This window comes from Agaricus bisporus (genome assembly GCF_000300575.1).
Source record: "Agaricus bisporus var. bisporus H97 unplaced genomic scaffold AGABI2scaffold_9, whole genome shotgun sequence".
NCBI lineage: Eukaryota > Fungi > Basidiomycota > Agaricomycetes > Agaricales > Agaricaceae > Agaricus > Agaricus bisporus.
The window spans coordinates 1154514-1179348 of record NW_006267372.1 but is presented as its reverse complement, the minus strand read 5'-3'; the positions used below and the strand labels follow the sequence as shown (position 1 = coordinate 1179348).

Sequence of the window (24835 nt, the reverse complement as noted above, 5' to 3'; positions counted from 1 at the left end):
ACACTGTACAAGAGGAGAGTTTCCTCGTAAGGACAATCCGACCTTTAAGGGAAATTAAGTTGAACGTGGGAGTGGAGAAGTTGGACACACATGATGGAGTAGGAGTACAGGCGCTGTTGGACAGTGGAGCAACGGGGATGTTTATGGATAAAGCATTTGCAGAGGAGGAAGGGTTCAAGCTGGAACCTTTAGAAAGACCAATTCCGGTCAAAAATGTCGATGGAACAATCAATGCATCTGGGGCAGTAACTCATCGAGTAGTGGCAAACGTGTACTACAAAGGACATAAAGAAAGGGTACACTTCGAAATATGTGGCTTAGGAAAGAATAAAGTCATATTAGGAATGCCCTGGCTACAAATGCACAATCCGGAAATTGATTGGGAGAAAGGAGAGGTAAAGATGACCAGGTGCCCAGACGGGTGTGGGTACAAAGACAAAGGAAAAACAAAAGAAAAACAAGAAGAAATACGAAGGACAGAGGAACCCAAGAAATCAACAAGAGAGTTGATGAGAGAAGCGCGAGAAGAGGAAAGAAGGGAAAAGCCGGACATGTCACACAAGCAATATGCAGGCTGGAAATTAGTTTCCTTCCCAAAGAAATCAAATTGGGGAACGGTGTTGCAATATAGATGTGAAGAATGTGGAACCCAAACATCGGAACACTTGCTGAGCAAACACAAATGCCCAGCAAGAGAGGAAATTGCCTTAGACGAGTTTGGAATGCCATACGAAGGAAGTGATGACGAGGAGGAAGGGCCAACTATGGCCAAGATAGAAGCGTACGAAAAGGAGCAGGAAGAAATCAGAGATGAGGAAGAAAGATACGAACGGGTAAATAAGGCAGTAGGGAGATTCACCACTCCCAGGAACATCATCGAAGGGATCGCATTAGGAGTTGAAGCAGCATTTGCTAGGGAATTGGCACGTAACAGGCGTGCTAATGGTAGAGCTGAGGGGTTGGCGCAACAACCCAAAGAGAAAGCTGAGGGGTGGGCGCAATCACCCGGTGACGTGGCTGACCGATTAAATGGGGACAAGGCAGAACGTCTAGAAGAAGATCACAGCAAGACAGCCACTGCGGGACAAGCGGGGGCTGGACAGGTACGTCCTAAACGAATAAGCGCCCAAAGGAAAAATAGGAGTAGAGAGGAAGAAGGACAACTAGAGACGTGGGTAAGGGGAATGACAGAGGAAATGCCGGAAGAAGAAGAAATTCGAAGCATAGACTCAGTGGAACAACTTGTGCCAAGACGGTTTCACAAGTTCCTGAAGGTATTTAAACAAAAGGAATCAGAAAGAATGCCTACTAGAAAACCATGGGATCATGCTATCGAGTTGAAGGAGGATTTCAAACCCAAGAAAGGGAAGATATATCCATTGTCACCAAACGAAAAAGAAGAGGTCCAAGCGTTCATAAAGGACCAACTCCGAAAGGGATATATCAGACCCTCAAAATCCCCCCAAACCTCACCAGTGTTTTTTGTGCCAAAAAAGGATGGAAAGAAGCGGATGGTACAGGACTATCGATTCTTGAATGATTGGACAATTAAGAACAATTATCCTTTACCTTTAATTTCTGAACTTATAGACACTATGGGTAGTAAACGATTATTTTCTAAGATAGATTTATGTTGGGGTTACAACAACATTAGGATAAAAGAAGGAGATGAGTGGAAGGCAGCCTTTACTACTTTCATGGGTGCTTTCGAACCAACTGTTATGTTTTTTGGACTTACAAATTCGCCTGCTACTTTTCAGACTATGATGAACGAACTTTTTAGGGACTTAGTAAATACTGGAAAAGTAGCTGTATTTATTGACGATATCTTGATAGGAACAGACGATGAAGAAGAGCATGACAAAGTAGTGGAAGAAGTGTTGCAGAGGCTGATGGACAACGACCTATTTGCAAAGCCAGAGAAATGTGAATGGAAACAAGGCGAGATGGGATTTTTGGGATGTATAATAGGGAGAAACGGAATCAAGATGGAGGAAAGGAAAGTGAAAGACGTAGTAGAATGGCCGACTCCAAAATGCGTGAAGGATGTACAAAAATTTTTGGGACTAGCAAATTACTATCGACGATTCATTGAAAAGTTTGCCAGTATTGCAAAACCATTACACGCATTAACCAAAAAGGACAAGAAATGGAGTTGGGGAGATGAAGAAGAGGAAGCCTTTGGAACATTAAAAGCAAAATTCACGTCACATCCAATTCTAGTAGCACCAGAATTGGATAAAGAACTAAAGGTGGAATCTGACGCATCGGCCTATGCCACAGGTGGAGAACTATCAATGAAATGTGAAGACGGAAAGTGGAGGCCGGTAGCCTACATCTCCAAATCTATGACAGAGACAGAACGAAACTACGACATTCACGATAGGGAGATGTTGGGGATTATGCGGTGTTTAGAAGAATGGAGACACTTCCTGGAAGGGGCGAAACATAAATTCGAAATTTGGACAGATCATCGTAATCTAGAATACTTCACAAAAGCCCAGAAACTAAATCGACGACAAGCCAGATGGGCTCTATACTTATCTAGATTCAATTTCGAGTTAAAATTCCGTCCGGGAAAGACAATGGGGAAGGCGGACGCGTTGAGCAGAAGACCTGACTTTGAACAAGGAACAAAAGACGATAACAAGGATCAAACCTTGTTAAAACCCGAATATTTTGCCATCCGAGCAATGGAAGAAGGTCATATGTTAATCAATGCCGAGGAAGAAGGAATATTAGAAGAAATCAGAAAATCAGAAGCAAAAGAAGATGATGTGGTAAAAGCGGTAGAAGAGATGAAGCGAGCAAAGGTGAAGTCATTGAGGGGAGACGAGTGGAAGTTAGAGGAAGGATTAGTGTTGAAAGAAGGGAAAGTCTATGTGCCAAAGGACGAGACTCTGAGGACGAAAATCATCCGACTACATCATGATACTCCCATTGCCGGACACGGAGGACAATGGAAGACAGTAGAAATGGTAACACGCAATTACTGGTGGCCAGGCGTCACTAAGCAAGTCCAGAAGTACGTAGAGGGATGCGACCAATGTCAACGAAACAAGAATCGACCAACACCGCCGGCAGGAAAATTAATGCCGAACCCTATTCCCACCAAACCATGGGCCGACGTATCCGTCGACTTCATAGTAAAATTACCAGAGTCACAGGGAATGGACTCAATTCTGGTAGTGTGCGATCGATTCAGTAAAATGGCTCACTTCATCCCAACTACGGAAACGACATCAGCGCTAGGACTAGCTAAGCTGTTCAGGGATCACGTATGGAAGTTGCATGGATTACCAGAAACGGTGATCTCAGATAGGGGACCGCAATTTGCTGCAGACTTTACAAAGGAGTTGAATAAAATGTTGGGAATCGACACTAGGTTATCTACGGCGTTTCACCCACAGACGGATGGCCAAACCGAACGAACCAATCAAGAACTAGAGCAATACCTCCGATCATTTGTTGATCACAGACAAACTGATTGGCCTGATTGGTTAGCAACGGCAGAGTTTTCCTATAACAATAAAGAACAATCATCAACAAAGGAAACTCCATTTATGATCAACGTGGGAAGACACCCGAGAACTGGTTTCGATCTACGACGACAAGGCAATCATCCGGCAGCAGCGGACTTTGCGGACCGCATGAAACTTCAACACGAAGAAACTCAAGCGGCTCTAAAAAAGGCACAAGACGATATGCGGAGGTATGCGGATAGAGGCAGGGGAGAAGCGGTGAAGTACAAAGAAGGAGACAAAGTTCTATTGGCTACTCGGGACCTTCAAATTCAGGGACGACCAACTCGGAAACTTATGGAGAAGTTCATCGGGCCGTACACCGTCAAGAAGATTATTTCCCCCAATGCAGTGGAACTAGATCTCCCCCGATCTATTCGGATCCACCCAGTGGTCAACGTCAGCCGAATAGTAATGTACCGAGAACAAGCGGAAGGCCAAGGAAGCAAGCCAGCACCAGCCGTAGAAATAGAAGGAGAACAGGAGTGGGAAGTAGAGAAGATCCTGAACGCCAAGTGGCTCCGCGGAAAGAAGCGGTACTTAGTTCGATGGAAAGGATATACGGTAGAAGCAGACTCGTGGGAACCCGAAGAGAACCTGGCTAACGCAAAAGAATTGATTACTGAATTCCACCAACTCTATGGGGAACTCAATAGGATACAGCATGTCTTACGTGACACAGGTTTCCAAGAACGGGAACTACCTAATCGGTTCACAGCCAAAGCCTTATTCGGATGGGATGACAAACAGTTTGATGCCGAATATCTTAAGAAGTTGGAACGAAATTGGCGAACGTGGAGGTCTTGAAGGGTCGTCTCCGGAGGAGCCGACTTTAAGGAGGGGGTACTGTTAGAACTTTGCCAGAATGTCACGGCGTCACGCTGTCACATCTGTTACACTTTTTTATTACATAATAATTTCCCTCTGCTGCTACAGTTCGACGGAGGCTAAACTATCAGCATACTGCTAAAATGGCGCAAGCTACAGACTTACCTATTGAACTCATTGATTTAATCTTATCTTTCTTGCCTCCGAACCATGCGGAGCAAGTACAATGGAGAAGGGCGGCGGCGGCTGTAGGAAGAGAGGTCAGGCCGATAGGTTGGAACCTATCGGATCATCGGTGCAGACGATGCGGGAGGGTATGCTTAGCGATGTGGGACCAAGAGGAACGGAAGGAATGGATAATACGGAGATGGGGATTCTGGGGACCACGGCAATGGGAGTTAGCCGGATTCTTCATACTATGTCCATGTGATGCGATGTTGGGGAATTACTTCGGTACGTATTGGTTCGTGTGAGTGGATTACTCGTTTAGAAGTTGTTTGAGCTTGTGGACACTTTTATGGTTTGTTTGGTATTGTTGACGTTTTTATGATCAATCTATTTTCGTTTACTTGCTTCTTACTCCACTCTTCCTTTCTCATGTCAAATGTATAATTAGTTTATTTTCTCATACGTACTTCTTTTCACATGTCAGTATATAAATAAGTTACCTAGGGTAGATGGTCTGTGCGCCGTAGTCTAGGTATATAAAGTAGGTAGAAACTTGTAGAAGACTCCGTCGAGTTCTCTTAGGTTCACGCCTAATAAACTTTTGTCACTTTCCTCTATAGTTCTTAAGTTCAGGTGTGACCTGTGACATCTCAGTCACAGTCGCCCTAACAGACGAAGTATTGGAGAGACCCTGGATGTTGCAGCGATGGAATAACCCGGACTTCCGTCGTTGGGAACCGGTCCGGTTCTTTACGATGTGCCCGTGTGGAGAAGTAATGGCAACATACTTCGGCAGGGATTGGTACGAAAGGTTACGTCCTTAGATAGTTGTTTGTACCTGTGGACACTTTTATGGTTTGTTTGGTGTTGTTGACGTTTTTATGATCAATGTACTTGTGTTTACTTTCTTCTTACTCCACTCTTCTTTTCTCATGTCAAATGTATAATTAGTTTATTTTCTCATACGTACTTCTTTTCACATGTCAGTATATAAATAAAGTTACCTAGGGTAGTTGGTCTGTGCGCCGTAGTCTAGGTATATAAAGTAGGTAGAAACTTGTAGAAGACTCTGTCGAGTTCTCTTAGGTTCACGCCTAATATAACTTTTGTCACTTTCCTCTATAGTTCTTAAGTTCAGGTGTGACCTGTGACATCTCAGTCACAGTCGCCCTAACAGATGGAGTACTGCGGGTTTAATGAATCTTGTCGTGGTTCCGGTAGTTTCGAATTTGACTAGATTTGGAAGTTCTGCGATTGCTTCCATGGAATGAGTTAGATCAGTCCCAGCCAATTGTAGATCAGTGATTGTGGTAGGCAATTCAAATAGTGTGTCACTGTCGACCAGCTTTACGTGCTGGAGACAAGGAAGATCCTCGAAATTAAAGACGCTATTGTCCCTCGCACTTGGCCAATAAATTGTCACGGAAGTGCAACGCGAGAGATTGCTACGGTCGAAAAAGAACCATTCGATTGGTGGTTCGATGAAAACGAGGCTTTTTATTTTATCTGCATTCTGATTGAAAATAGTTGCCTCGAGGGGATCCAGATGCGTAAGAAAGGCATCACGTTTCGAACCTTCATGTGCCGTCCACGCTATAGCAGGATTAGTCAAATCCAATCGGATTGAGATGGGAAGATTATGCGCGTTCTTGAAATGTAGATCGAGTAGTGACGTGTTGAAATCGGTGAATGTATTCAGAATGCGAAGCGAGATCGAAGTCCAAAGCTGTGGTGTTGACAACGCGACCTGGCGCCAATGATGAGAAACAGCAGCCAGTGTATGATGGAAGTTCTCGGCTGGATCAACGTAGCCCGTTAGCAGTGGAAAGTCCGGGTCATCGATGTAGTAGTGTATCGGCTCATAGGCGGTGAAGTCAATTGGTGGACGGGCAAATTGGAAGATGTTTGACAAAACTTCGAATGGTAGGTGTCTTGTTTTCTCTTGCGCGTTGTTTATTCTACGCAAAAGAATAGCTTTCTCTTCCTGAAGGCGAGGCATCAGATCCTCGAGATGGCGAACCTCTGCTTCAAGGGCAGGTACTCCTTTCTGAGGATCTTCAACTACGTCGATTGCGAGATGAACGTCAAGGGCAGCGTACCTTTAACTCTGTCACAATATGATAACCACAGCGAGGACATTCAGTAATGGACATCTTTCAAATGATCTTGCTAAGACTGGGTTGATGATGCAAGGCAAAAAGAGGTTCTATTGACGCTGCTGCATGAGATGATCCTGCCGTTTTGATTGCCGACAACTTCTTGCAAGCCAATGTATTTCCAATGATTTCCGCTCCCCTGATCGTCAATGCCAACTCTTCCTCCTCCGCCATCTGTCTCTCCACCCCTGACATGCTTCGGTATCTGTCTCGTGAGATCGGCTTCAAGATATTTCGCAACGAGCTTGGGATTTCCACCTCCCTGCTGCGGCCGTTTGCCATTGCGTTGTAGAGGTGACAGTAGTTACGGAAGTAAAAAGGTAAAAGGGTTTCACTAACGCACAAACTGTTCTCAGTTTATAAGTTCGTGGGAGAATTAAATCAGAAGTCAAGAAGGAGACAGATATGTTTTGTGAAGTTTTGAAAGTTTTAGATTGTTTTCGGGTTTTAAGGCCTTTTTTGTTAGAACTTTGCCAGAATGTCACGGCGTCACGCTGTCACATCTGTCACATATTTTATTATGTAATAATTTCCCTCTGCTGCTACAGTTCGACGGAGGCTAAACTATCAGCATACTGCTAAAATGGCGCAAGCTACAGATTTACCAATTGAGCTCATTGATCTTATCTTCTCTTTCCTACCTCCGAACCATGCGGAGCAAGTACAGTGGAGGAGGGCAGCGGTGGCTATCGGAAGAGAACCCCGACCAGACGGATGGAGGTTAGAGGATCGTAGGTGCGTAGTGTGTGGAAGAGTGACGTTGATAATGTGGGACGAAGTATCGGAGAGACCCTGGATGTTGCAGCGATGGAATAACCCGGACTTCCGTCGTTGGGAACCGGTCCGGTTCTTTACGATGTGCCCGTGTGGAGAAGTAATGGCAACATACTTCGGCAGGGATTGGTACGAAAGGTTACGTCCTTAGATAGTTGTTTATACCTGTGGACACTTTTATGGTTTGCTTGGTGTTGTTGACGTTTTTATGATCAATGTACTTGTGTTTACTTACTTCTTACTCCACTCTTCTTTTCTCATGTCAAATGTATAATTAGTTTATTTTCTCATACGTACTTCTTTTCACATGTCAGTATATAAATAAAGTTACCTAGGGTAGTTGGTCTGTGCGCCGTAGTCTAGGTATATAAAGTAGGTAGAAACTTGTAGAAGACTCTGTCGAGTTCTCTTAGGTTCACGCCTAATATAACTTTTGTCACTTTCCTCTATAGTTCTTAAGTTCAGGTGTGACCTGTGACATCTCAGTCACAGTTGCCCTAACATTTTTCAATTGTAGCTACTCGAGGAGTAAGGAATCTAGGGGTTCGAGAAGGACTGTTCACGACGAAGTTCAACTACGCTGCTGTGCTAAAGCAGGCGACGCGTACCAAACAATGTGGGTAGATATAAGCTGCGATATCGACTTAGCGAGAAGCTACCGACTTATACCGACAAACTACAAGGCCACCGACTTTCACCACTACCGAAGTGATGCAAGCTGCGATATCCAAGTAGCTAACACGAAGCTATCACACACTGTCAACGAGTTGTAGCTCAAGGTCTCGATAATAATCCTCTCTGGTTTTCGATTACAATTCTCTCAAGTTCGTATGATTCTCAGTTTGGACTTAGCGTCCGAAGGAAAAGTTCACAGATAACACCACAAATAGGATTCACTGAGTAGCGAAATACAATTGCAGAGCTTCGGCAGGTCAATTTCCTTGCCTCTCGCTCACTAACTACAGGCTTTTTATACTAATGGTTCTCTAAGCTATTTTGGTTCAGGTACGCTACATTTACTAAGACTCTGGTATTTATATCGTAGCTTGCTCATCTTTTCTATTGTAGCTACTAAGCCTCCGAGTCATACCACCCGTTTTAGGAGTAGCTTTCGTGAGATCATGTAATCCGCTGATTAACGGTTACTCTTTCTGGGCAATCTTTCGCTAGCTGCTGACCTATCTCTGTTCCTCCTAGTAGCTCCTAGCTCTCTTTCATATTTTTAGTTACGATCGTAGCTACACTTCGGGTATAACCAAAAAGGGAACTCGTATTTGATGGCACTTCGCGTACTTTGTCCGAATTTGTTAAATGATGGGACTTCCTATTCGCGACATAGGGTACGTAAGCAGACCGTCGTAGCGACTAAGTCCCTTCACCTTGCCGTGTTCGCGAATATAATTAATAGTACTTATGCGTCGTAGCTACACGTTGTATTCGCTTCGCGTATAGACCAATGGTTGATGTTCCAATTGGTAAGGTCATATTTCTCCCATCGGTACAGTTTTCCCTACGGGGACCCCAGCTATGGCTGTCATGCGAGCTCGCGTAGATCGAGTGTCCTTCCTTTAGACATCCTGTGGTTACACTTCTCAGTCATTCTATGTAGCGAAGGGTTTTCTATGCTGTAGCTAGGCTTATATCATGTCAAAGCTACCTTCGCTAGAGAGATTACTAGGCTAAATGTGTTTAGGCCGTGATAGCGTCCAGCGGAACTTCAAGAATCCAGACGAGAGCAAAAAAAGATGGCTAAAATGAAGGTGCTGTGGTTATCGGTGTCAAGAACAAGGTCGGTTTGGCCTCTTGATATTATAACGTACAGTCTATTCATCAGAAAGGAAAGGTTGGATTGATCACTTATCCAGGGTGCAGGTTTTGATCAAAGCGGGTATGCTCGACTACTACAGCGTCTCTGGCCATTGAATCATCAAGCCTTGGTCTTCGAGTATCCAGGAAGTCGTTGACGGTGGGTATCGTATTTCTCAAGACCTACACTATCTCATCGTTTAGCACAGAATGGTTCAATGCTCATATCATGGAGCTTCGAGTACAGAACACCTATTTCCCCATATTTGCCTCTCGAGCGGTCTCAAGCACGAAAAGGACCACATCGAAGGTTTCTGTCCTGCAGTCGCTTACGGGACTCAAGTGTACGTCTTTTCTTTACCTTAGCTCATTATCCTAAACCTTTTTCCATTCAAGCAGTCAATCAGATCTCAAGAACCCTTCGCCATCCGTCCTACATCCGAAATCGTTATGTATCCATACTACACAAAGTGGAGATACTCACATCATGATAACCTACCCAGACTTCAGCAATGGAACTCTGTCGTTCGCTGGGAATTCAAAAACCCTCGACCATTCCTTCGGAGTACACGGGAATTCTCATGACAAGAGTACCCATTATCGAAGGTATCAAATCTGAAAAAGAAAAATTCGCAGGAGGTGTGTATCACTGTATATTACAATCATGAAGGATTCATACTAACATCAGATACAGGTATTCAAGTCGGTGCCTCTCACCTTTGGGTTAGAGCTCTCCCAAAGTCGACACTTTCGACACTTTCATCGAAGATCCTAAAAACAATGGACAAAAAGTGCACGTCTGGCAGAATAGTGACACCAGAATCAACATTCCCCCCCTCTATCCACCAAACCATCCCGCAATTCCTCCAACAAATCTAACAAAATGTGTTCGATGAAGCGAAAGCGATTGATGATGAGGAAATTGTGCAAGTTGGGAAGTAGGGGGTGGTGGTAATGCCGGCGTTGGATAGAAAGTGTGCGACAGCTATGCCTTGGTGTGAGGATGAGACTAAAGATAGGAGTGTTAAAGGGTAAGGGTTGAAAACCATGATTCGATGAAGTGTTTTTTTCTCTGTTGATTTTGATTTATTTATTTTTGGTAGAGTACGAAAGCGTCTTCGGTGGGAGCAAGATCTTTGGCCACGTCTTTTGATCAGTCGAGGTAGACGCCAATTGTTCCAGGTCAGACAAAATTGTGGGAAGGATGCAACGAGGTGGCTATTGTTCGGTGGGAGTTGTTAAAAAGAGGAATAACAATTTTTTGTACTGCTTGCGGTAATCCGTTGTTTGATTTTTTTTTTTTTGGTCTTAAATTGCGTGGTACGGGACAAGAAAATGAATTAACTGATGCGGACGCATATGAGACACGATTCTAGATTGATTGTGCGGGGATATATGAAGCAAAGTAGCTCAAGGAAAATTTGTCAATGAATCCGTTATACACGATACACACAAAGCGAGGAGCTAATTTAGTCTGGGGGTACCGAAACTGTAGAGTGACCATGAGCAAAAACGATCTTCACACCCATACCAGACGACAATAGAGCCTGAACTTTGCGCAGGTCATCTGGTTGCCAGATAACGTTTGAATTAGTGGTCAAAAGAAATTGGTTTGGTCGTGGTCCAGCAGCATGCAAGGCTTTTAGCATTCCAATGAATACAGTTGCGTTCATCCTAGATGTGATAGATGTGGTGCCTGAAATAGACAATGTAAACATTATGCAAATGTTACCGTAATTTTAATTAACATAGTACATATGTAATATGTTTTACATATTCAAACTTTATGCAAACAAAAGTCTTAAATTGAGCTTTAATGCATTTTTAATTTGCATATGTTTTAAATAGTACACATGTATTATTAAAATAATATTTACAGTAATGTTTGCATAAAGTTTCCATAATACATGTGTACTACTCAAATATAAAGGTTGTGAGAGTGGTAAGGTGAACCAAACGAAGGGAGCACAGAAAACCATGATTGTCATCTACACATATCTTTCTCCATGTCAAATGTTCGAGACGATGAAGTACTACAGGTTCAAAGGTTCCTGTCGTAACTTCGGTAATTTCCAATTTGACCAGTTTTGGCAGTTCCTCGAGTAATTCTATGTAATGAGTCATATCGATCTCGAACAATTGTAGAGTAGTGACGGTGGTAGGCAATTGAAATAGGACGTCACTATCGACCAGCTTTAGGTGCTCGAGACAAGGAAGATCCCTGACATCAAGGAGGTAATCATCATCATCGTCCATTACATTTGGCCAATAAATTGTCATGGAAGCGCAATGCGAGAGATTTCCAGGATCGAAATAGAACCATTCGACTGGTGGCTTGATGAAAGCGAGACTGTATATTCTATCTGCTTTCCGATCGAATATAGTTTCCTCCAGGGGTTCCAGAGCCTTGAGAATGTCATAACGTCTGAAAGCTGAACCTGGAGACCACACCAAAGCGCAATTACTGAAATCCAATTGTATTGAAAGCGGAAGGCTGTGCGCATTCTTGAAATATAGATCGAGTAGTGATATGTTGAAGTTGGTAAATGCATTGAGAACGCGGAGTGAGATTGTAGTCCAGAGTTGAGGTGTTGATAACACGACCTGGCGCCAACGATGAGATACAGCTGCCAAAGTAAGATGGAAGTATTCAGCTGGGTTGTAGTAGCCTTATAACGGGGGACGGCCTGGATCATCTTCGTCGTAGAATATCGGCTCATAGGCAGCGAAGTCAATCGGCGGATGAGCAAACTGGAAAATGTTCGAAAGCACTTCGAACGGTAGACACGTTGTTTTTTCTTGCGCGTTGTTTACCCTACGCAAAATGATAGCTTTCTCTTCTTGAAGGCGAGACATCAGGACCTCCAGACGGCTGACCTCGGCTTCAAGGGCAGGGAGTCCTTCCTAACAATCCCGTTCAGCAACGTCGTTTGCGAGATGAATGTCGAGGGCAACGTACCTTCAATTCTGTCGCAAGATGATAACCACAGTGAGGACATTCAGCAATGGACATTATGAAGATATTTTTGTAAGACGAGTAATACGACAATCCTGCAAGGCGAGAGGTTCTGTTGACTCCGAGGCGTGAGATGATCCTGTCATCCAGCCACCACCGTCGATCTGAGATCCTTCGGTATCTAAGTCTCTCGCAATTGACCATTTTACGAAGCTCCACTAGCTAGACTTTTCCAACCCAGCTGCTGCTGCTGCTGCCATCGCCCATGGTTAATAGCCCACAACAAAAGAAAGAGAAGATGCCACAATTGCGGGCGCCGCCCACATAGCTATCGGCGTTAAGAAAGGGGTCAAGTTTCATGTTTCTCGATGTGTACATTATCTCATCATCCAATCCAAGCGGTTCAATGCATTCAATACTCGCATCAAGGAAATTCGTGCGCAAAACGCCTATCTCCCTATGTTTGTCCCCCCAATGTTCTTGAGCGCGAAAGGGCCACATCCAGGTTTCTCTCGTCTGTATTTGAAATAAAGTAGCCCAAAAGAGATTTGTCAAACTGTTATGCTATACACAATAAGCACAAAACAAGGAGCCAATTTAGCCTGAGGGTACCGAAAATGTGGAGTCACCACGAGTAAAAGTGATCTTCACATCCATACCAGACAACAATAGAGCCCGAACCTCGCCCAAGGCATCCGATGGCCAATCAACATCCGAATTGGTATTCAAAAGAAATTGTTTCGGTCGAGGGCCGGCGGCATGCAGAGCCTCCAGCATTTCAATGAATATAAGCGCGTCTAGTACCTTAGACCTGGTGTCTAAAATTGATAACGCACAAAGGTTCGGGAGAACGTTTGAGGGTAAAGATGATTCCACTCTGTTTGCCGGAGGTCGACCAATCGCCTTGATAGCACCTACAACTACCTCCCGAGGACACCTGGTCAAGTAGAGTTTGATGAGCTGAGGAATACAGTACAGTAGATTGACAAGACTCGGAGAATCAATGCCGAGGTAGTCGAAGGTCAGGGAAGAAAGAGTGGATGGTAATGAAGAAAAGAAGGCAAGTCGTAACCTTTTCCCTTCGTCAGAAACGGGCCTATGATAGGTTCTGTATTCATCCCACTCTAAAGTGGTAAGATTAACAAAACGAGCATAGCGCAGAAAATCATGGTTTCCATCTACCACCATCTCGCTCCAAGTCAAAATTTCAAGACGATGAAGTACTATGGGTTCGATGGCAACACTGAACAACCCAGAAGAAAAAGCGGTTGTCCTGGCATTGGTAATGTCCAATCTGATAAGATTTGGTGATCTCGTGAGTGATTCCAGGCACCCAGTTAGATCGGTGTGGGACAATTGTAGAGCAGAGACTGACGCAGGCAATGTGAATGTGAAGCCACTGCCGCTGAGTTTTACTTGGTGAAGAGAAGTAAACTCCTCAAAATCATGGAAGAAATTACTCTCATCCTCCGGAGTTAACCAGTAAATCGTCACAGAATCGCAATGTGGAAAGTTGCTGCGGGTAGAATAAAACCACTCAGCTGGTGGCCGTATGAGATTGAGGCTTTGTACTTTATCCGCATTCTCGTCGAATATGAATTCTGCAAGAGGCTCGAGGCGCGTCAGGAAGTCTGAACGTCTTGAAGGAAATTTATCCCACACCAGAGCAGGATTAGTGAAGTCCATTTGGACGGAGACCGGAAGGTCACGCGCATGTTCGAAATATAGATCAAGGAGCGATGTGTTGAATCCGGTGAATGTATTAAGAACATGAAGTGAGATAGAAGTCCAGAGTTGAGGTGTCGACAACGCGACCTGGCGCCAACGATGGGAAACAGCAGCTAAAGTGTGATGGAAGTCCTCATCGGGATCGAAATGGCCCATTAGCAGTGGATAGTCCGGGTCCGTAGAGTGATATAATCTCGGCTCGCAGGCGGTGAAGTCAATCGGCGGACGGGCAAACAGGAAGATGTTTGACAACACTTCGAACGGTAGGTGTCTTGTTCTTTCTTGTGCACTGTTTATCCTGCGCAAAAGAACAGCTTTCTCCTCTTGAAGGCGAGGAATCAGGTCCTCGAGACGGCGGACCTCTGCTCCAAGGGCAGAGACCTCTTCCTGACGACCCTGTTCAGCCAGATTGTTTGCGAGATGGAACGTCGAGGGCAGCATACCTTTAATTCTGTCGCAAGATGATAACCACAGCGGGGACATTCGGCAGTGGACATCCTGAAGATATTTCGTTTGACAAGTATCCGATGACCTGCAAGGCAGGAGGAGGAGGAAGATGTTTAGTGTCAATGTACTTGAGGCACAACGAAAACCTGCAGCGCGGGATGATCGATGATCTTATGCTATTGGCTCACACCCTGTGGGCACTTCCTCATGATCATAACTACAACCACGGAATCTGGCACTGGCAAGATCTCCACACTCAACATCCCTTTAATTCCCAATATCTGCTTCAGGAGCTCATTCGAAGAGTGAGCCGCGGACGAAGGATAGAAAGAAATTGATAAGAACTGCTTCATCAAACTGAACTGAATCAGGGATAAATTTATAACTATAAGATCGACAGAATTATGGTGGGGTCAAAGTAGTGAAGAGGATAATCAAGTCAAAAACCTGCAAACTGAAACTATATAAAAATAGGTTAAATCCAACTAATCCACTCTCCGCCAATATAAGTGATACGGACATACGAAAAATAAATCTATGGGTGATTAAGATATCTCTGTCTCGGATCCATCAACATCGAAAGTGATCTTTGCATCCAAACCGGATGAAAATAGGGTCCGAACCTTGTCCAAGGCATCTAAATCCCAACGTACTTCAGAATAAGTGATTAAATGGAATCGTTTTGGTCGTGGGCCAGTAGCATGTAGTGTTTCCAACAATTCAAGGAATATAGATGGTTTGAACGTCCCACCGTACATGGCGTTTGATAAAGACAAAACACAAAGGTTTGGTAGAACGGTCGAGGGCGAAGACGGCGTCCCTTTATCCGCAAAGGGTCGGCCAATTGCCTTGACGGTGTCTTGAACAACCCAATTGACATAATTGGTGAAGTGGAGTTCTGTGAGTTGAGGGACACAAGATAGTAGATCGAGAACACGAGGAAGATCGAGTTCGATCTCATCGAAGATCAGGGTCGAAAGAGTGGATGGCAGTGAAGCAAAGAAGGCAAGTCGTAAACTCTCGCCTTCTTCGGAAATGCGGTGCCCATGGCGTCTGCCTTCATGCCATTCTAAAGTGCGAAGGTTATCAAAGCGAACATAACGCAGAAAATTGTGGATATTGTCTATGTGCTGAGCATCCCATGTCAAGTCTTCGAGGCCATGAAGTATTATGGGTTCAGTAAAGTCACTCTGAGAGAGCTCGAGTTCCTTCTGTTGATGAGTACCTCCGAATGCAACGAGATTTGGTAACCCCACGAGCAATTGAATTGACTTGTGTAAACCGGTGTAGGACAAATGTAGAGAAGACACTGTAGCTGGCAAAGCAAATGAGAAACTACTACCGACCAGCGTTATATGTCGGAGACAAGGAAGACCCTGAAAGTCGAAGGAGAAATCGTAGTAACGCTCCGAATTTGGCCAGTAAATCGTCACGGATTTGCAACGCGAGAGGCTGCCGCAGATAAAAGACGACCACTCAGCTGGTGGCTGGACGAGGTAAAGGCTTCGGACTTTGTCAGCGTTCTCCTCGAATATGGTTTCCGCAAGAGGTTCCAGGCGCATGAGGAAGTCTGAACGTCTTGAAGGAATGTTGTCCCACACCAAAGCAGGATTACTGAAGTCTAATTGAATCGAGACCGGAAGGCTACGTGCATTTTCGAAATATAGATCGAGGAGAGATGTGTTGAATTCGGTGAACGTATTCAGGACAGAAAGGGAGATGGAAGTCCAGAGTTGAGGTGTTGACAACGCGACCTGACGCCAGCGATGAGACACAGCTGCCAAAGTGTGGTGGAAATTCTCGTCAGGATCGTGATAGCCTGTTAACGACGGATGCTCTGGATCATCTTCGTCGTAGAATATCGGCTCGTAGGCGGCGAACTGAATCGGCGGACGGGCAAACAAGAAGATGTTCGAAAGCACTTCGAACGGTAGACGTCTTGTTTTTTCTTGCGCGTTATTTATCCTACGCAAAAGGATGGATTTCTCTTCTTGAAGGCGAGACATCAGGACCTCCAGACGGCTGACCTCGGCTTCAAGAGCAGGGATTCCTTCCTGACGATCCCGTTCAGCAACGTCGTTTGCGAGATGAATGTCGAGGGCAGCGTACCTTGAATTCTGTCGCGATATGGTAACCACAACGAGGACACTCAGCAAGGGACATTGTAAAGATGATATCGTTTGGATAGGAGTCCGATGATATGTGAAGAAGCCAGAGGATGGTTCTATTCACTTAAATACGGAAGAATGATTCCGAGGCGTGCGATGATTTTGTCATTCGCGATTGCAATTAAGTAATGGAATGATTGAAGGACATGCATGGCCTGTAGAGAAAAGTGTGCCACATAAAGAATAGAATGTGCTGTGACCTCCGGTGAAATTTACAGACAAACGGACCGGAAGATGTGAATTATGTTGCGAATGGTGAATGTCTGTTTGTTTCTGGCAGCTAATTACCTTGTCCGAAAGGCCGAAGACAAGAAGCCCTGTCTCCACGATGTGGGATTTTGACTGGAAGGTAACATCGTCTCTACGAAGTGACCGGTGACCATTCACTCATAGTGTAATTTGGAACCAAAGGTAGGCCACTTCGCGAACTGCTGACCGCAGGTTACTGCATATGAGTGACTGTATAACGCCAAACGTCACGAACCATGTGATCGAGCGAGATCTATCCGTTTCGGGAATGCGCGGCATGAATTTCGTCTTCCGTCAATGACAATCTGGACACTATGTCCCGGAAGGTCACAATTGTTTCTGCTGCTTTCTCGGGGACCAAGAAACAGATTCTATGCCTCCACGCTATCTGGTCTTGATGCCAAAGCTTTTTCAAAAACTCTGTTGTTACCTAAGACGACGTTTCCGCTTTGGGCTGATCCAGCGAAGAGTGAAGAACCTCACAGGAAGCGGACGACGAAGGATTTATATCGCTGGCAAGTAAGCTTCTTCATCCATGTTTTTCTCCGCGTGATTCGTATTGAATGGGTTGTTTGTAGTGGGAGCAGAGACGGGGCAAACCGTCATTTGTGTTGCATGATGGGCCACCATACGCGAATGGTGATTTACATATGGGTAAGCCTAGTGCTTTACGATATGGAATTGGGATTTCTGATTTCTATTACTGTTAGGACATGCTCTCAATAAGATTTTGAAGGATATCATTGTTCGTTCGCAGCTAATGCTAGGGAAGAGGGTCAAGTAAGAACCGCTATTTTATCAATGAGCCTGAGCGGCTGGACTTTTGATAGTTATTTGCCAGGATGGGATTGTCACGGTTTACCTATCGAGAATAAAGCACTTCAAGAACTTGGTGTATGTCTTTCCGTATACATTCAATATAAAGCTGAATTGGCCGGAAGAAAGATTCACGTTCGGTTGATCCAACAACTATCAGAGAAGCAGCGAATACAACTGCTCTACGCGAAATATCGTCACAGAAAAGTCAATTCTGGTCATTTGGTGTCATGGCGGATTGGGGTTCGAGTGAAGCCACGTACAGGACTTTAGGTGATTTTCCATTTCGGACATTTGCAAGTACGAGTTAATGACGAGGATAGATCACAACTATGAAATGCGCCAGCTTCGAATTTTTCGAAAAATGGTTGAAAAAGGTATGTTCATTCACAGTCAATGCCCGATGTGTCTCGATTTGTTCAATAAATCCCGCTTATAGGTTTGATTTGTCGTCGCTACCGCCCAGTACATTTCTCTCCCTCTTCGAGGTCCGCTCTTGCCGAGGCTGAACTCATATACAAAGACGATCACGTTTCTCATTCAGTTTTCGTCAACTTCGACCTGGACAAGAATAATACGAAGAATGAAAAATTGCAGGCTCTGTTTGCGTCCGTCGGCAACGAACCCGTCAAAGTATTGGTGTGGACGACTACACCGTGGACTTTGACAGCAAATATGGGAATCGCGGTTCATCCTGACCTTATATATGTCATTACTCGTAGCGCGGCCAGTGAAGTGGTTATTGTATCGAAGGAGAGACTCGAAGCCCTGGCAGAAATTCTGGGCGAAGGGACAGAAGTAGTAGCCGAGCTTACAGGTTCGTTTCAACTCTCATAATTTCCTCCGGCTCGGTCTTTGAAACGGTCGAATGCAGGTTCCGATCTCGTTGGCGCGGTGTATCACCCCATATTTTCATCTCTCACGGCACAAGCGTCTTTCAAGGTCGTCCCTGCCTCCCATGTTACTTCTGATTCCGGAACGGGCTTGGTTCACTGTGCGCCTGCACATGGTGCAGAGGACTATCATGCTTTCCATTCTCTCGACCTTCTATCCAATCCTGACGATATGATATGTCATGTTGATGGTGAAGGCAAATTCAGTCATGATGTCGCTAACGTTCTGGGATTTGAAGCCGCGAAAGATGTTGAGGGCAAAGAGGTTCTTGGTGATGGTTCGAAGGCTATCGTAAATATTCTTAAGCGGTTGAACCGTTTGGTCAAGATCAAAAGGATAAAGCATCGATATCCATATGATTGGAAGACGGACAAACCAATTATTGTCACGTAAGTTGACTCCTTGTTGATCCTGTTTGAATACTGATTGTAAAATATAGGGCCACGTCGCAATGGTTCGCCAATCTTGACGAAATTAAGGATAACGCCCTGGAAGCTCTTTGCAGAGTCTCTTTTTATCCTCCCCAATGTACGTCGCGTCGATATATTCATTTACATTTTATTGAGTTTCTTGTTCCAGCGCGTAATCGTTTAGAATCATTCATACGCTCTCGCTCTGAGTGGTGCATCTCTCGACAACGCGTGTGGGGCGTTCCGATACCTTCGTTGCATCATATTCCTACCGACACAGCATACCTTGACAATATTACCCTTGAACACATTCTTTCCGTACTCGAGGAGAAAGGTGTTGCATACTGGTGGACAGGTCCGGTCGAAGCTTTTATTCCGCCATCACTCCTCACTTCCACGGCCACGAATCAAGGCGAGGTTGGGAAAATGTGGAAGAAAGGAACAGACACTATGGATGTCTGGTTTGATTCCGGAACTTCTTGGTCAATGCTCCAGAATTTAGATGGAGAGAAGCATAGAGAGTTCCTTGCGGATGTTTGCTTGGAAGGATCGGATCAGCATCGTGGCTGGTTCCAGTCTCAGCTCCTCACGAAAGTGGGCTCTCATTCCGATACCCTCACTACTCCGAGCAGCCCGTATCGTGATCTTATCACACACGGTATGGTTCTCGATGAATCTGGCAAAAAGATGTCCAAGTCTTTGGGAAATATTGTCAGTCCAATGACGATTATACACGGTGGTAAAGACAAGAAGAAGCACCCGGCTTACGGTGCTGATGTGCTTCGACTATGGGTTGCGACGGTTGAATACTGGAGAGATATGGCAATTGGACCCAAGATTCTTAGTCAAGCTGCGGAGACCATGAGGAAGATTAGAAATTCAACGAGATTCTTGCTTGGGAATTTAAGCGATGGGGCTGCGTTGACAGATTTCGACAGGGTGCCAAGGGAACAATTGGGTTTGGTGCGTATCCATCTCAAGTCCGTCATTAATTGCTTTGTACTGACTATCTTTCAATCGAGTCAGGCTGAACGTTATGTCATGCATGAATTGTACACGCTACAACAGACGGCGTTCGAGGGATATGCGACGTATAACTTTCCCAGAGGTATGTTTTGATACTCGCTCGTCGACCATTTCATGACGTATATCTGCAGTCATGAGCGCGCTGGGACATTTTGCCAATATAACTTTATCTTCGCTCTACTTTGACATCACCAAAGACTGTCTGTATGCCAATTCTACGAAGAGTTTCGAACGACGTGCTGTCGTCACTGTGCTCGAACAGGTTGGTGCGCTCGTCATATTCACACTTGCATTGATGATTCAAAATTGGAGTCAGATATCGGAAACTATGACAGCAGTTTATGCACCTATTTTGCCACATCTGGCAGAGGAAGTCCACGCGATCCGTCATCCGGAGTCTAAATCGTCTTTCTTTGCCAAAGACTGGTCACCATTGGCATGTATCAAACTCGAAAATCTTCCAAGCAGCCTGTGAACTTAGTTTCTACGTCTTAGGGCTCAGAATGGGAGGATCATGAAGCGTATGCACGAATGAAAGATTTGCTCAAAATTCGTACCATTGTACTCTCATTACTTGAACAAGCCCGCGGGGATAAGTGCGTTATACCAATTTTCCCCTTTTTTTCTTTTTGACACCCGATTTCAGGCGTATCAAAAGCTCCTTGGAAGCAGAAGTGGACATCATCCTCCCGGATTCACTCTCATCGCCCTTCGTTGATCTCTTATATTCTCAAGGTAAAGTGCTATCTTCTTGTCTCTTGCTTTATCCCGAAGCTTACGAAAGTCGCCAGAATCCTTCTTAAAGACGCTCTTCATAACTTCCGAAGCCCAAATTCTTGACGAAGGTTCGCTCGGCACTGACAGCGAAGTACCAGAATGGTTGTACAACGCTTCTACAGCAATTCCCGGTATGTGATGGCTTCCTTTAGGCAGGAATTTTGACTCAAGTGTTTTTTCTAGGCTCTGAGGATCTTTCGGAATCGATTGCAATCCGCGTTCGACCTGCTAGAGCATCCAAGTGCCCAAGGTGTTGGAGTTACACCAGGGAAGACGAGGATACATTATGTTCGCGATGCGACGAAGTGGTCAATTAACGTATCCTTGCGGTAATTTATATATTTATTTTCCTCGAGTAATGACTTAGTCCTAGAGCTTTTCACACGTCTCAATTAATACTCGCTCCGCTTACCAACCAAGAGGCATTGCTTTCGCACCTAGGAAGACCTGTTCAGGTCGGCCGTTGAATCACTCGAGTATAAAGAGAGTCAGCTTAAACCGGAGAAGTTGCCTTCGTACTTGGCTTTGCCCTTCGGTGTGATATTGTGGCACAGTTCCGCAGCCGGATGTAGCTTTGGCTGTTAAGTCTCGCCAATGGGGTCAGCAAGAAATGATGAACCACGAGGTTCATCGTTTTAAAGAAATTAGAATCCTGTCCGGCTTCAAGAACACATCCTCACAGGGCGGAAATCCTACACCTGGCGAATTTTACAATTGATTACAACTTCTTTGATACCTCACAGGAGCTCGCATCCGCGTACACGTAACTTTACACCCTTGCCATCCACTGAGATTTATTCTCAAGGCTTGATAGCAATCTTCAGAGCGCCTCGGCTGCTCATCTTCTCGAGAGCAAGACGGTAGTCCTCGAGCTTGAAGATATCCGTGACCATTCCTTTAACGTTAATCTTGCCACTATCGAGGTAAGCAACGGCGCGTGGGAAGCAGTAGGTTTGGGAGAATGACCCGATAATCTACTCAGGCAAGTTCACAGTAAGTTGGAAGTATGAAAAATGGGGTGACGTGGATACGTACCCTGATTTCATCTCCGAAGATCTTTCGAGGAGAAACTGAGTGAGCGATACTATCAAACAATGTTTGGAAATACTCACCTTTGACGGAGGCCAGTGTACGAGAGCCTTGTTCTCATACACTCCATAAATCATCAACGTACCACCGCGGCGCACATAGTTGATACTCTCATTCGCCAATTTCTCCACACCAGTCGCCTCAACGACAACGTCGAAGCCATAGGGATTGTCATCCTTCAGTTTCTGCCATTGTGCTCCAGGGTTCTGACGGTCAAGTTCGATGTACTCATCGGCTGCGTTCAAATTCTTGGCGATATCCATCTTAATACCTTTGTTAGCGGCAATGACAATTCGCGAAGCGCCGTTCTGTTTGAGGAGTTGGGCGAGGATGAGACCAGTAGGACCTGCGCCCATGAGCAAGACTTCGATACCAACACCGGGGTTGAGCTTGTCGAGACCATGAACAGCACAAGCAGCGGGTTCGAGGAGGGTCGCTTCCTCATCGGTAAGGTTCTTGATCTTGTAGAGCTTCTTTTGTTGACTGATCCGATGTTCATTTTCGAGCCCGTTTCATAGTGTATAAAAAAACTTACTATACGATGTATTCCGCGAACCCACCATCCTCAGCAACACCACAGGCCCTGAAGTTTTCGCAAAGCAAAGAGTTACCGCGCCTGCAATAGAAGCACGTGTCACACTAATTAACAGTCAGTCCCCATCAGTGGCTGTGTTCTTCGGATGTCGACCAGGGACTTGCCGTGATGCCAACATCCGCTACGCAACGATCGCCAATGGCAAAACCTTTGACGTTCTTGCCCATCTCGACGACGGTACCAACGGCTTCATGGCCGGGGATCAGCTATCCTAATCTCAGAATCGCCGCGTACTTAATCAAGTGTTGGTTACGTACGGGGAATTTGGCCATGAATTCACCCTAAGGAACGATCGAAGATTAGATGGTGAGGCCAACCCACATGATAAGATCTACCTCATCGATATGGGCATCAGTACCACAGATACCTAGAGATCAGGGTCGTGATTTTCTTTCTCATGAAGCGCATTGGAATTGAGCATACCACAAACAGAGACTAGAAGGAGGACATGGTTGATATCTACAAACATTTAAAATGGTATCGAACCTACCTTTGAGGAGGACATCGTCATCGCCAACTTTGGGGATGGGTACGTCCCTGATATCAAATTGCTTGGGCTGCCCGATCATCTCAGTTTATATCCGAGAAGAGGACAAATCAAGAAACATACAGCACTGTACCAAAGCGCTTTCATACTTCCCTGGGGCATTTTCAATGAAAAGGTATTGGTGTCAACGATGAAGGATAGAGAGTTCTACACCCGGAACCACCCACTCTAGATATATATACGTATCTCTCATCTCGAGGGCATCAATCGATTGCGATTCACGTGTCAAGATGTCGCGCGGGCTGTCGCAGGCTGCCAGGTCATGAATTCTGATATTTAAAACATCTGATGGTTGCCGGTAGACCTCGGTAGACCGGACGAAGCTAAAGAGTGAAACTTCAGGAAAATGGTACTCCACAGGGTTAGTATATTCCATTGGGTCCGATATCGGCATCTATCCAACTATACACTCATCGAGTAGCAGAACTCGTGTCAATATCTCAGGCTCATCTTATACTTCCCTCTATGGCGGCGCCCCGTTGGAGTACTCTAGGTGAAGCGGTCTCTCATGACCTAAATCAACCTATTCATAACGATCGCGCTGGTGTGCTCGCGTGCCTCCCCGTTGCACCTGATTTTGATCAATCTAATCGTTCTTCCAACATCGTTCTATATTCGAATCACTTTACATGGCAGATCTGTGATAAAGCATGTGCTCACGAGCTTTGTCTGCCGGGAGACCCGAAACCTGTATAACTCGATGCTCGTCGGTTTGACCTCATGTCTGCGTTGATCATACGCTACTTGTGAATCATCCTCAGAACAGCCATAGACATACTCATGCGCAGAAGTCATTGATAAGCCGCGTGATGGGCACATGGAGCCGGCGGTCTCTATGAGGGCACTATATAAAGTCAGTAACTCAGTGAGTTTAGTCAACAATTGGTTTATAGTAACAATTCCGACCTTTACAAGAATTTGTATTGCCAACCCTTTTTTTATTCTTAAAATGCCTTCAGGTAAGGATAAAAGAAGCGTCGAAATCCACCATATAACATGTAAAACAAGATGAGAAAGCTACGGGTACTGTAGCAAGCAGATGCTGTCTCTGACATCTGTCAGTTCACCTAGCAGACCGAGTTTAAGGTAAAGAGGCTAATTAACCACAGTACCCTCTTTACGCTCTACTGCTTCCGATTCTGACTTTGTTAGGTCGGCCATTCCCTGCCTTTGACGTATGAGTCGTCTGGACGACAGTAGTTATAAGGTTGACGAAATACTTGGATCCCGCGAAATGGCTATCATTGTCAGGTACCAAGCGGAGACCCCGATCCCGCGGGCCGGTTAATCAGTTAACTGTTGTTCAGCTTTCAAGGAGATAGGATCGCTGTCTCTATTTGGCGAGATAATTCATAGAGACCTCGGTGCCTTGTGCCTTGTGCCTTTATTACATCAAAAGTATTCCACGACATCTAACCGAACTCTTTATCAAACGCAAGTTTTTATCAAGTCCAGAATAAATCACCAATGTCACCGAACCCCTTTGTGCTATACCTCTCTCTCATGTCTTCGCAGGATCCGATCAACAGTTATCAATGATTCATAGATCATCGATTATCTCTCTCACTCTTAAGATAAAAAAAGACGATCAATTGCATGCTCCGGATGCATTAACTGCTTACCGCAGATGTTGTTGGCTTTTCTATTGATGCACAAGAAGTCGCTGCTGCCTGTTAAGGTTCAACTTACACTTACACCAGACGGAATCCTGGAACCTTGCGTTTCTCAAAGTGTGCGGACAAAGGTCGTGCTTAAGGCGGTAAACTAATAAGGGATGATATTTCCAGATAGACGAATAAAGGCAGCGAGTAGACGAACCCGTCACCACGGGCGGAATCTGGCACCAAGTTCTACCTGAGCCGGCCTTTGATAGTGTTATC

At 45.1% G+C, this 24835-nt stretch overlaps 7 protein-coding genes across 7 annotated transcripts; 2 read left to right on the top strand and 5 right to left on the bottom strand.

The window, feature by feature from the left end:
• Nucleotides 1-5676: 5676 nt before the first annotated feature.
• AGABI2DRAFT_120802 (hypothetical protein) lies at nt 5677-6868 on the bottom strand (the record flags this gene model as incomplete). Its single annotated transcript, XM_006463935.1, has 3 exons — nt 5677-6564; nt 6617-6624; nt 6694-6868. 3 exons carry the CDS (start codon nt 6866-6868, stop codon nt 5677-5679), a joined length of 1071 nt encoding a protein of 356 aa, XP_006463998.1.
• A 2897-nt stretch (nt 6869-9765) lies between these two features.
• On the top strand, nt 9766-10132 carry AGABI2DRAFT_120801 (hypothetical protein; the record flags this gene model as incomplete). Its single annotated transcript, XM_006463934.1, has 2 exons — nt 9766-9892; nt 9948-10132. The coding sequence occupies 2 exons, from the start codon at nt 9766-9768 to the stop codon at nt 10130-10132; spliced, it is 312 nt and encodes a 103-aa protein (XP_006463997.1).
• A 590-nt stretch (nt 10133-10722) lies between these two features.
• AGABI2DRAFT_120800 (hypothetical protein) lies at nt 10723-12266 on the bottom strand (the record flags this gene model as incomplete). Its single annotated transcript, XM_006463933.1, has 5 exons — nt 10723-10949; nt 11230-11880; nt 11938-12004; nt 12068-12157; nt 12213-12266. The coding sequence occupies 5 exons, from the start codon at nt 12264-12266 to the stop codon at nt 10723-10725; spliced, it is 1089 nt and encodes a 362-aa protein (XP_006463996.1).
• Nucleotides 12267-12806: 540 nt separating this feature from the next.
• On the bottom strand, nt 12807-14434 carry AGABI2DRAFT_120799 (hypothetical protein; the record flags this gene model as incomplete). Its single annotated transcript, XM_006463932.1, has 2 exons — nt 12807-14324; nt 14381-14434. 2 exons carry the CDS (start codon nt 14432-14434, stop codon nt 12807-12809), a joined length of 1572 nt encoding a protein of 523 aa, XP_006463995.1.
• Nucleotides 14435-14929: 495 nt separating this feature from the next.
• Nucleotides 14930-16547, bottom strand: AGABI2DRAFT_120798 (hypothetical protein; the record flags this gene model as incomplete). Its single annotated transcript, XM_006463931.1, has 2 exons — nt 14930-16438; nt 16494-16547. 2 exons carry the CDS (start codon nt 16545-16547, stop codon nt 14930-14932), a joined length of 1563 nt encoding a protein of 520 aa, XP_006463994.1.
• A 551-nt stretch (nt 16548-17098) lies between these two features.
• On the top strand, nt 17099-21141 carry AGABI2DRAFT_187407 (hypothetical protein; the record flags this gene model as incomplete). Its single annotated transcript, XM_006463930.1, has 18 exons — nt 17099-17127; nt 17170-17320; nt 17380-17455; nt 17512-17581; nt 17632-17695; nt 17743-17890; nt 17941-17994; nt 18057-18434; nt 18492-18900; nt 18951-19039; nt 19091-19884; nt 19948-20029; nt 20079-20209; nt 20264-20383; nt 20443-20543; nt 20594-20682; nt 20739-20855; nt 20908-21141. 18 exons carry the CDS (start codon nt 17099-17101, stop codon nt 21039-21041), a joined length of 3036 nt encoding a protein of 1011 aa, XP_006463993.1. The 3' UTR covers nt 21042-21141.
• Nucleotides 21142-21398: 257 nt separating this feature from the next.
• On the bottom strand, nt 21399-23091 carry AGABI2DRAFT_194619 (hypothetical protein). The gene is made up of 10 exons (XM_006463929.1): nt 23019-23091; nt 22899-22965; nt 22832-22843; nt 22744-22775; nt 22666-22689; nt 22513-22614; nt 22349-22452; nt 21837-22296; nt 21760-21780; nt 21399-21698 (listed from the first exon to the last, which is right to left on the bottom strand). The coding sequence occupies exons 1-10, from the start codon at nt 23055-23057 to the stop codon at nt 21525-21527; spliced, it is 1035 nt and encodes a 344-aa protein (XP_006463992.1). The 5' UTR covers nt 23058-23091; the 3' UTR covers nt 21399-21524.
• Nucleotides 23092-24835: the final 1744 nt, after the last annotated feature.